Source organism: Anser anser (assembly GCF_964211835.1).
Source record: "Anser anser genome assembly, chromosome: 3".
NCBI classification, from domain to species: domain Eukaryota; kingdom Metazoa; phylum Chordata; class Aves; order Anseriformes; family Anatidae; genus Anser; species Anser anser.
This window is the reverse complement of record NC_139722.1, coordinates 81,124,053-81,136,251: the sequence shown is the minus strand read 5'-3', so window position 1 is coordinate 81,136,251 and position 12,199 is coordinate 81,124,053. Positions and strand designations below refer to the sequence as shown.

The following is a 12,199-nucleotide window of genomic DNA, read 5'->3' as shown; positions in this document are numbered from 1 at the left end:
AAAAAATATGGAACTGCATGCTATAGGAAAAAATTAACGCAGTAGACTGTCCTCTGTGCTTCCAGACCGCTTTCATCTTCTACAACAGGCACTGTTGCTGTAAACTGATACAGTTCCCTAATGAGAGCACAATGCTGTTTTTACTGATGGACAGAAGGAACAAGTGGTTTTAGCCATATGCTACTAGTTGAAAGCCTAGACACTAGCTTACTGGTAAAATCCATGCATGAGGAGGAGCTGAAACGAATTGTGAACCTTTTGTGCAGACCTAAGATGCATCTCACTAGTTTTATCATTATAATCAAGTCCTCATTACTGATAAATATATCTGGGTCATACGAGAACGTTACCACCTGCCTCTCTGTCCTTAAAAACTAGTACCTTTATGCTTTAGTAATAACCTTCTTTGAAATCACACAAGTTAAACATGACACGAACTGTCTTCGTGTATTTTCAGAAGCATGTCCCTAATTAGTGATGACCAAAATCTTACTGAAATCTCTGCAGACTTTTTAATGAGCTAAGATTTTTTTCCTCAATCTGAAGGCAATTAGATCTGAAATGAAAAAGTGTTTCTCTAACTGCCTTCATACCTGTTTGTTCTCTTGGTATAGCATGATAGTTAAACTGTCAAATTAAAAATGCAAATAACTTAGTTGTACTGCTCTTTCTTTCTAGGAGCATAAAGAAGGGCACCTTGCATCCCTGCCTCGGGAGGTTTGTAGGTCATTTGTGAAAATAATTGAAGAAGTGCTTGGATCTCCCCCAGACCTGGAATTGCTGACACTGATCTTCAATTTCCTCTTAGCCGTTCACCCTCCCACTAATACATATGTTTGTCACAATCCTACCAACTTCTACTTTTCACTGCACATAGGTAGATATTGCGTTTAACTAGAAATGGAAATTAAGATAAAATTCTACTGAGGTGTGTGTGTATATAAATGTATGTACCACTGTTATAGACTACTGCTCTCTAAATATCTTTTTTTGGTTGCTATATCGTAACTTTATTTACAAAATTACTGACTTAAAGTATTTCACTGTATTGAAAGACATTCTAGTTAGACTGCTTGGTTTGCTAGGAGAGCTTTCTTCTGTCTAGAGCTACAGATAATGGCCCTGGTGTTTGTCTTAAATTTTCTTGAAAGTTTGATGCTGCTAGATGTAATACATAACAGTTGCCTGTAGAGACATGATACCTATGAATGCATGCAAATTTGATAAGTCCTAGATATATCTGCTTTTGCAGCATCAGAAGCTTGGGCTCAGAGGACTATAACACACCAATGATGCATTCATGTTGAGCATCTCTTTCCAAGAAACACAACATCATTATTTAGGTAATTGGGGTTCTAGTGAAAAAGTTTAGCTGGAGTGTTTCATAGTGTGTATTTGCTTTTATATCACAGATACCAAGTTAAGTAAAAGTAATTCTGCACTACAGGTTTAAAAAATGCTGAAGGTTGCCCAATTCCATTTATTAGTGTACCTCACAGGATTTCAATTATTGCTGCTGTATGCAAATGCTTAAAACTAGAACTCAGATGAAGCTGATCTGAAGCAGCTGTCAGTAGGCCTACAATGCAAATTTGTTATGAAAGGCTGTCTCATTTAAAAAAAAAAAAAAAAACCAAAAAAAAACAAAAACTGGTCATTTCTGAGAATCTATCAGGAATTCCAATATAAATAAAACTTCTAACAGAAAGTTCACCTAGGGAGATGAACAGAACAGAGCATCATACCACAAGAGTCCTATAATGTTTGTAGAATTTTCCATGTAAATTATAAACTTAAGTCAATGAAAACTGCAACCAAGCTGTTTCCAGATATAAATTACAATTAGGAAGCGTTTTCCTGCCGTTTCTATGTAAACATTGCTGCTTGTTGAATGTTTTGGCATTTAGCAACATAATAACAAGATTAACATTAGCATTGTATGACTTCAGCTGTAAACTATGCAAAGATTGAAAATTTGACCAGTTAGAAAATTTTTCTTCTGATGCAGGTGCCTGTGTACATCCAGTTTTAGTAACTGGTGTCTTTCCAAAGACAGTATGGTTGTATTTCTTATCTATCCTGTAAAATAAATAGATGTAAAATTGAGTAAAAGTAGAACCCATTTTTTTAATACTTAGAGCTTTATTAGATGAACCTGAACAGTCATCTGTCTTGACATGGGAAAAAGTCCATGTTATTTATTACTAGCTGTATGCATGTAAGGACCATCTTTAAAGATAATTACTCTAGAACAGCTTAATATTTTCAGTGTTCCAAAGTAAAATTTGAAGGTACATTACTAAAATAAACAACAAAAGTTGTTCTCAAATTTTTTCCTCAGATGCTAGTGAGTCAAGCATTTCTCACTAGCCTATAGTGATCAACTTAAATGTAACCTGGATATGAATTTTAGTATATCAAGAATGTGAACTTACTAAGCTTTTATGTAACTTCTCCCCTTTTCCTTCTAGATGGCAAAATTTTTCAGGAGAAAGTTGAATCCCTTATGTACCTGAGAAATTCCAGCAGTGGTGGGAAGTCAGTAGACAGTTCAGCGTTTGTGGTTACAACTCCAACTGGTTTTGCAGCTTTACCACTGGAAGGTAAATCAATGCTGGAATAACACATAATGACATTGACAGTTCTTTGTAAAGTTCTTTAAAGTGTTACTTTCCCACGTTTTTCTTACTAAGACCCTACTGCCACCATCACCCCTCAGAGTTTGGTGTCTGAACAGCAGAGTAAGAATTGAATTGAATGCAACAGGCTGCCTCAACTGCTCTTTTTTCTCAGGTTGAGAAAAATTGCTATGCTGATAGCTCAGGCAGTGAAGTGGGACAGCTAATCAAATTCTTTTGTTATACAGGCTTGCTAGATAAATATGAGAATGCCTTAACTAGACAATAGTTAAAATAGTAAGCTATAGGCATCTATCTTGACTGTGTGGAAGGTATTAAGCTGGTGCTTTAATTGTGCATAATTTTTAATCTCATCTAAATTTAGTATTAAAATATTGGCATTTAGTTATACGGCAGGTATATATACTGCCCCTACGTGAGAGAAGATGAGAACCAAGGTATAACTTGTTCTTTACATGCTTTATATAAATTAAGAGTGAATAGCTTTCTTGAAACAGTCTCATTATATAGCATGCTAAGCCAGTCAAGGGCTGTGAAAATTGCTGCTTTAATCAGTTTTGAATTCCTCTACTACAGATGTTGAAGTAGCGGAAATCTACTGTAGAAAATCTACTATAGATATTGAAGTAGTGTAAATTTACTAGTTTACACTGGTAACTTGTCAGTTAGCTTGTTGTCCCAGTGTGGTATTTTCAGCCTTATTGGATAATTTCTTAATCACACTTCACACAGATTTGCATGTACAATTGACAAACCACCTGTGAAATGAAAGATAAAACGTAACTTATGCTTAAGCCTTTAAACTCTTCAACAATGAGAAATATCTTCCAAATAAAAATGCATGGTCTAAGCAAGTTTGTCAGTATATACAAAACAGGAATGGAAGATGACTCTGATCTTGGATTTAACTGCAGTATATTTCAGATTGTGTAAGAGTTAGCTATACTCAGTATAAACCAACTTAATACTTGTACAATTGGTGTCTTGTTGGTGCTTTGCTTAGGAAATCAAATAGTTTTTGAACACTGAGTTGAAATACTTAGTTTAAATCTTTTACTGAATGCAGTGATATAAAGAGCAGACCACAGAGTTGTGTACAGAGTTGGTCATTCTCCCATATTTAGATGATATATGAAATCGTATTCTTCTAAACAGTACTTTTTCATATCAATAGTACTAAACTGTTGTACTTGAATGAAGACTATTCATGTGTGCCAGAGGAATGCTCATCATAAATTTTTGTGAAAGTAGGTGTTTGTTGTGATTATGAATTTAATTTTTTAAATTTAGATAAAATATTTCAAATGGCATTCTTGTTAGACAATTTTATACTTGTGGGTTTGCAGTTGTATACAGTATCTGCAAATGTGTGTAAGCTTGGCTATAAGACTGCAGCTATATGGATCCTTTCTATTATGTACAGGGCAGCTCAGTCTAGCTGAGTGTATTTGTGTATGCATGTGTATATGTACTCATATGTTCTCTGTATGTTATATATGATTCACAAAAATGTTCTGATGCATCGTCATTGCATCAGTACTAGTCAAAACTATTGCCCTAGTACTAACTAGTGGATAGTTTTCAAAATATTTCCAACTCAGTCTCCTATTCCTAAACTACCAGCAGGCATCCTCTACCAGGCTGGCATACTTACTGCTTTCCCTCTTGAAAATGTTATGGGTGACATCTGTAATGTGCTATGTAAGTAGGACTGCTTCAGGCTAAAATGTGCCCTTAGAAGCAGACTACTATGCTAAATAAAACATTCAGTAATTCATTACAGATCTGAAGTACATGTAATGCCTTGGTGCAAAAAGGTTAAAACTAGTAGGTGAGCAGTTTGCTAGTATCCACTGAAACATGTTGGTAGATTGGGCCTCTTACAAAAGAGATAAGAGCAACCTATGCTTTGAATTTGCTTTGAACAGAAGAGGTTGGACTAGCAGTTTCCAGAGGTGCTTTCCACCCTCAGTGGTTCTGTGATTCCGAATAAATTCCTATTGAGGGTTGGTTGAGAGGATCAGAATGTAAATCTGGGGAACTTCCGCTTACATGCAAAAACTATTTTGCAGTTCATGCATCTTTCAGATTTATCCATGACTTGCCAAGCTTTTGGGTGCATAATAGCTTAGTATCTCTACTTGATCACTTGGCCAAATCTGAGCTATGCCAGTTTTTAAATCAATTTTGCTGCATAAGACTAGTTTGGACATTGCTGTATTTGCACATGGAATGTAACAGTGAGGGAAAAGCACGTTTTGAGTGCAATAAACAAAGCTGAAGATACCCTTATTTCTCTAGGAAACATTTCCAAAGCTACTGTACAGCAGGAGATAAGCTATCAAGTACCTAAACGGCTATGCAAAAGCTTACCAGCATCTCCTACTTGGTCACCTCAAGTACATCAAAAAAGACTAATTGAAAGATTGGGAAGGAGCATTGATGACCTGCAGAATATTGGCAAGCATGACTACATTGATCTTCAGGGTAAAACTGGTTTTGTAAGACATTCTGAAAACATAAAAAGAGTACAAGAAGACTTGCTTAGCAGTTGTGAGTCTGCAAAAACAGTTTGTGACTCAGAGTTAACATCTGTTGAAACATTTGAAGACATTCCAAAAGAAGAGGAGTTATCTGAAAATGAGAGTAAAGAAGCAGATGTGGACCTGAAATGTAATGAAGGTGGTGCTGCAGCTGAGCCGTTGCTGCGTCGTCCAGACCATCTGAGAGGACTGACTTCACTTCAGAAGAGTCAGAGTAATTTTGCAGGGTTGGGCTTAGCATTTTCTGTTCATGGAGGGTCATCAGCCATTGCTCGCTGGCCAAGCTTTGCTGACAAGAATGTACTTCCTGAAGAATGGGAGAGTCTTGCTTTTTCCTCATCTACTGAGAATACCCGAAAAACATATGAAAGCTCTGATGAGAGGTAAGAAGATAAAAATAAATCAACAGTAGCTCAGTATATCAGGGAAGTCTTTAATTTCACAATGTTCTTGATTACTATCCTACATAAATAAGTCTGAAAAATTAAGGGTATGTTTTTAGTGGCTGTAATAAACCAATTCATTAAGCTCTTAGTAGTCTACAGAATTATACTGTTTCAAATTTGACATTTACATAGAAAACTCTTAACATTGGGGATTTTTATACTACCTACAGTAGAAGTGTGAACTCGTTATGGTAGCTCCCCAAAAACCTATGTAGTCATTCTGGTCACATTACACTCTTGTTATTTATTGTCAAAAGTAGATATTAGTAAAGAGTGGTAATAGAACTATTGGTTAAACATTTGCCAAATCCCCCCACTCTGTCCACCCGAATAGTAACCAACAGTTACGCATTTCTTAAGGTTTCCTGTTGTAGACAAACTGAGGTAAAATGCATTTCTTTGTGTTCAGATGTACAGAAGACTGCATTGTGCTTGTCTGTTGTGGATTATATGACCTCTTGCGTGGAGTTCTCCTAATATTACCAGATGTCATGCTGGAAGATGTGATGGACAAACTTATCCAACCTGATTATCTCGTAGTTCTTGTGAACCACCCATCTCCTCTCATACAGCAAGGCGTCATTAAAGTAGGCCAATATAAAATGTGTTCAACTAAAAAGTCAGCTAGTTGTTAGCTTATTTTGTCAGAAACACAAAAGCAAAATAAAAAATACTAACAATTTCTTCATTTTTGTGGACTTCTGAATTTTAAAATCTGTTTCCACCCCCATGGTTTGAAACAAAACACCACCAAGCCAAAAGAATCTTTCAACAGATAAATATAGTTTGTGATCTAAGCCAGAGAGCTTACACGCTAGGATGGAAGGCTTAATACACAAAGTTTGAATGTATCTGTAGATTTAGACTAGATATAGAGGAATAAATCTTTTTATGATAAGGGTGGTGAGAGACTAGAACAGGTAGCCCAGAGAAACTGTGGAAATGTTCAAAGTCAGGCTGGAAGAAGCTTTGAGCAACCTGGTCTAGCGGGAGGTGTCCCTGCGTGTCCCTGCCTATGGTAGGGGGAGTGTGTGGGGGGCTTGAACTAGATGATCTTAAATGCTGCTTCAACCCAAACCATTCTGTGGTTCTGTACCTGTTATGTATGTGACTTCATCTCCCTTGAACTTGAATAGGAACCTAAAATAGTCTTTGGAGTTTAAAAAATAATTAAATTCAGCTGTGATGAGTGTAGCAAGGCAGTTTAGACCAGAGTTGCAATGTAAAAACAATTAGTTTTTAATCTGGAATTTTAAAAATAATTGATTTCAAACTGTTTAAATCGTAGGCAAGAACTAAACTTTTAGGCAGGTTGTTAAATATTTACATCTTATATTGTAATTATGTATTTATTTTTAGTTGTTGGATGCATATTTCAACAGAGCAAGGAGGGAGCAGAAGGAGAAATTCCTAAAGAATCGTGGCTTCTCCTTGCTTGCTAACCAGCTCTACCTTCACCAGGGGACTCAGGAAGTTGTAGAATGCTTTTTGGAAATGCTCTTTGGCCGCTCTGTTGGCTTGGATGAAGAGTAAGTAATGCTTTGTTTTTGTATCCTGTAACTTAACATTTGAACTAAAAGTAGTGCAGTTTCTTGCTGAAGGCAAAGATGTAATAGCTTCCTAAGTACTATTTTCTTCCTTCCATAAAGCAAAGTTCTTCAAATATTTTACATGTTTTGCTGCTGCTTTAACATTTTTCAAGTGCATTAAACCACTTAAAGCTATTGTATGGTCCTTAAGCTTTTGATAAACAACTTCATCTCATGGGTGCTGTCAGCTGGGATGTTCTAAACCTTCAGCACTTCAGAGGACCTCAAAGGCCTTTGCACTTTGAATTTACTGTTTACTGTAAACTGAATTTACTCAGTTTAACTCATCCTGTTCTTCTCTGATCTTATGTGAAACTCTGATTTCTATCCTTGGGAATTTTGAACAGTGATCACTAGGTTGCTGCTACTGGACTTTAGAAAGTGATTAAGGAAAAAGCTTGATGCTAGTTGTTTCCTTGGATTGGTGCTGGTTGTAAATCCCTGTTTTTCTTTAGGGCTAACATGACAGTAGTGCTATTTACTTGAACTGATGAGCTACCCCATATTGGCAGGAACAGATTACCTTCGAGCAGACTTGCTAAGCAATTTATATATTTCAGAATTAGTTTGACTACTTAATGATTGTACAGGGAGGACACGCATCCAACTACAGTCAGCAAGCAGTGCATAAATCTTCAAAAAAGCTCCTTTCCAGTTGCCTTCTTTGCGGGATTTGTAACCAAATGGCTTCTGCCTGTTGGCATGGTCTTCACTCCAAAAATGTTCCTGTTAAATTTCATCATAAAAGATCATTTGTAGTAAGGTGAAGTACTACATATGCTTTTAGATACTTTGTTTCCTTACGAAGTGTTTTATTTTGCTCTTGTTTTCTGTGGTACTGCAATGAAATGTAAGAAATTGGTATCTACATCTTTGCCAAAGTGCTAGTGTAGACTGGTATTCCAGCATTAATAATATATTATTAATTATAATAGCTGCATATACTAGGTTGCTATGTAAAGACGTTAGACTGACTTGTGTTTATTTCAATAGATTTGATCTGGAAGATGTCAAGAATGTTGGACTTTTTCAAAAATGGTGTGTCATTCCTGTCCTGGGTCTAATAGAGAACTCTTTGTACGATAATGTTCTGCTGCATAACTGCTTCTGTCTCCTGCTGCAAATTATAAATTCCTGCTCAAAAGTTGCAGACCTGCTGCTTGATAATGGTTTGCTGTATGTGTTGTGTAATACACTGGCTGCTCTTAATGGACTGGAAACAAAGTGAGTACTTTATCTGTTGCTATGAAATAACCCAGGCACAACCTTTAGAGCAGCAAAAACTGAAGTATATAGTATCCTTATTTAATTTTTTAAAATGTGTAGTGAACATGTACAAAATAAACTGCTTTTGAAGTCTTCAGCTTTTAACTATACCTCCAAATGAAAGTTAGTGTTTAGATAATTAGTTTAAACAATAGAATACACTGGTTGTAAAGTATCCTTTGATTACTGTAAATTTTCAGGTGAAAAGACATTTCAAAATGCAAGTTTGTTATACTGTGTGCACTTCAGATGTTTGTCCTAATACAACTCTCCCGAAAGTAAGATAAAGGCCCAGGAGATGGTAGCATTCTGCCATATCTATTGACAATGTCAGAACCGCAGAAGCTTCCCTCCTGTGCTGCCTGTTTTTAATATTTGAGGTTCTGAGTGGTTCAAATGATTTAATTAAAAATATTCTGTACTTACTGAAGAAACTTTATACAGTAAAGGAAGGAAAGGTGGGGTTTTTGCGCCTTTATTTCATTAGTTCATATGCTAAAGAAGTAACCAGATTTCCTTTATCATCCAATAGTTTTAATTCAGCATAGTTACACAAAGAGATTGAATTGAATTTCTTGAGACTCCCTTTTGAGAAATTTAGGATTCAGACCTGTTCTTTAACTTATAAATCTCATTTAAAAAAAAAAAAACTTTTCCAGTAAAACATCTCTACAATCCTAATGTTACACTATCTCAAAGATTTTCCAGGCATTCAATTTGCAAAAGTTAAGGCTGAAAAAAGTCTTAGATTACAATTTTATGGCCTATAGCAGTAATACCTTCAGAAGTAATAATTTCATATGAAATACAATATAGTAGCTATGGCTGGCAGAAGTAGCAAGAGCAATAGTAATGGGTGGTCTTACAGGTTATATCTACTAGAATTGTCATGTTTCTGATTACAACTTTGCAGCATTCCACTGAATGACTACAAGTTGCTTGCATGCGACATACAACAGTTGCTGGTAGCAGTTGCAATTCATGCCTGCAGCTCCTCGGGTTCACAATATTTTCGTGTTATTGAAGACCTCATTGTGCTGCTGGGTCATCTTCAAAACAGTAAAAATGCAAGAATGCAAAGTAAGTTATTTGCTTATTTTTGGGGGTCACAGGACTGGAGAAGTAAATCCATTCCCCACTGATCTTTGTTTACTATTCCAGTTGAGGGTGAAGGGACGTTTTTTGGTGATGAATCTTCTTTTAAGTGGTTCTCAAAGTACTACTCTTCCTTGGAAGCCTGCCTTGTGGTAAAGAATTGTGTACTGCTGATATGAATGAACAATGACCATAACAATTCAATTGGGATGTTTAAATAGAAACCTTCTGTAAAGTTTCATTGAGCTTATTTTTTAGTAATTAAATTTTATGGCTTCTCTGTGAGAACTCACTTTAGTACCATATGCATTTGTATAACGATAAGATGACTTTCAACGTGACTTGTTGGAATCAAGAATTTTACCTCTGACACTGTTTTCTTTTACTTCTAACAAACATATGGAAAAAATTCTTGAAGACTTGTAAACAAATCATGTCATTTGGTCTTTATATGCCTCTTTCTGTAGATATGGCAGTTGCTTTGCAGTTAAGAGTTCTTCAAGCGGCTATTGAATTGATAAAAACTACAGCAAACCAAGATGCTCAGGAGCAGGCTGGATCAGTCCCATCCCTATCTGCACCACATCGTGCAATGTTTCAAAAGCGTAAAGGGATTGCTGGTGAGTAGCAAAAGTGTAATATACTTGTACTCTTATCTCTGTGTTACTAATGAAATATCTACTTTTGATCTCTAATTTTAGTGATACTACAAAAGAGACCTGTTGTTTTGCTTTTTCTATGAAAACACAAGTTCAAAATGGGTATAGATTACACTGCTCTAAAATACATAATGATTTATTGGCTTTATATATTAATACATTTTAGAACAGTGTAACATACCCATTTTAAACTTGGTTTTGTATTACAAGGGGAGAATGGGGGTATGAAATTGAAACTTCAGTTCACTTTCTCATTAGTCTCTAAAGGCAGGTACTGCCTTCTTTGGAAGAGAATATCAATTGAAAAGTTGCATAGTAAAAACATTTTAAAGGTAATTCATAGTACCTAACTTCACAGTAGTAATGAAATACCAAAAAAAAGTGCTTCTAACTTGAATGCAGCTACAATGTGGGGATTGCACTGTTGCACAGCTTTTAATTAGTGATTATCCGGAAGTAACATCTGGCACTGCAAATTCAGTTGGGAACATGAGGGAGCTGGATTCTACCATGGAAATTTTCGTAAAACATTTGTACAGTTCTATGTTTAACAATAATACTATCTCTGTATTGGATGGTTTGTGAATCATTCTTTAAAGCTTTTGGAGTCTTCTGGCTGAAACTTTAATTTGTATGTTGCATTTAAATGAAGCTGCGTTTAAGACTTGTAGAAGATACAATTTAAAAACCTGATGCATTCCAGTTGTTTAAAAAAAATCTTTTATTCCTTGTTTTCTATGGAAACCTTTTTCGTAATATGGTCAGCCTATGAGACTCCTCTCCATCAGTCCAGTAAATACAGTGAAAATACTTGTGAGTGAATCTAGTAAGGCACCAAGGGTATGTGTGTGGTTGTAGTTATTTAGAAAAGAATCAAGTACGGTCAATGCTCAGCAGTTCATTTCAAGAATTGTTTTTCCAAGTAGTATTCCGGTAAGATAGAAATAGTTCTCGTGTGGTACAAAATGCATTTGTTTATATGCTGTTAATATAGTGACTTCTCAGTTGTGTTGGTAGTTAGCTTCTGATATTAAAAGTGAGTAATACCATATTAAAAACTATTGCAACCCTTAATCATAACTTCACAGTGAAAATGGAATGAGTGACTTTTTATTTTGCACAATAATACATAAGTTGCACAATAAACCTGATCTTGAGACTAACTCATTTTATGGTGCCGTTTCTTCAGTTTTGTATGTTTTTAAATATAAAACGTCTTAAAAGCAAGTGGCAAACACTCAAATGACACTCTTTCCCTTTAATATTAGCATATTTCAAATGCTTGATTTTCTGAAATGATGCAAAATCTTTGGATAAAAGCAGTAATTGAATGATGAATTTGTGTTTCAGTAGGATGCTATTAATGTTTCTCTGCTTCAAGGTTCCAGAAAATTTTCACTCGCTCAGTCTGATGCTCTGCTGATGAAAATGCGTTCAGTAGCAAGTGAGGAGTTCAACATGATGATGCAACGAAGAATGAGTCAAGAACATCCTATCCAAGCCACCGAGACTGAATTTGTACAAAGATTACAGAGGCTAACTGTCCTAGCCGTTAACAGACTCATTTATTTAGGTACGATTTTTTGTGCATTTCTGTTTTGCCAGTGCAGTGCCATATGAAAAATCAATACTTGCTTTTGGAGAGTTTGTGTTAAAGAATGTAATGCTGTTGATATTGGCTTAATGGAATTAACTATAAAAACATCAAACTCTCAGTAATTTGTCTGTCCGTATTACATAACTGACAATCAAATCTGAGTATCTGAATGAACTGAACTAGCTATTGTAGTTCTACATCAGTTCATCTAAGCTGTCTGAATTATGACTTGAAGACCTAAGTCTGGCAAAGGGAGCTCTTAGTTTCTCTTTTAAAATTCATCAGTTTGCATGTTTCTGTGAAACGGCTAAATTTGTTAGCAAGACATGATGACTTTGAGGGTTAGTTAAAATTCCACAGAAGCA

The 12,199-nt window shown here is 35.7% G+C and overlaps 1 protein-coding gene across 3 annotated transcripts in view; it reads left to right on the top strand.

Moving 5' to 3' along the window:
- Positions 1–12,199, top strand: part of LYST (lysosomal trafficking regulator) — an 85,056-nt gene that overhangs the window by 45,690 nt on the left and 27,167 nt on the right. For all 3 annotated transcript variants that reach the window (XM_083830070.1, XM_083830068.1, XM_083830069.1), the window contains exons 21-29: positions 679–877; positions 2,472–2,603; positions 4,941–5,565; positions 6,038–6,215; positions 6,988–7,157; positions 8,211–8,441; positions 9,397–9,563; positions 10,046–10,198; positions 11,619–11,810. In XM_083830070.1, the coding sequence (XP_083686196.1) occupies positions 679–877; positions 2,472–2,603; positions 4,941–5,565; positions 6,038–6,215; positions 6,988–7,157; positions 8,211–8,441; positions 9,397–9,563; positions 10,046–10,198; positions 11,619–11,810 (2,047 nt within the window). The remainder of the gene's footprint in view (positions 1–678; positions 878–2,471; positions 2,604–4,940; positions 5,566–6,037; positions 6,216–6,987; positions 7,158–8,210; positions 8,442–9,396; positions 9,564–10,045; positions 10,199–11,618; positions 11,811–12,199) is intronic.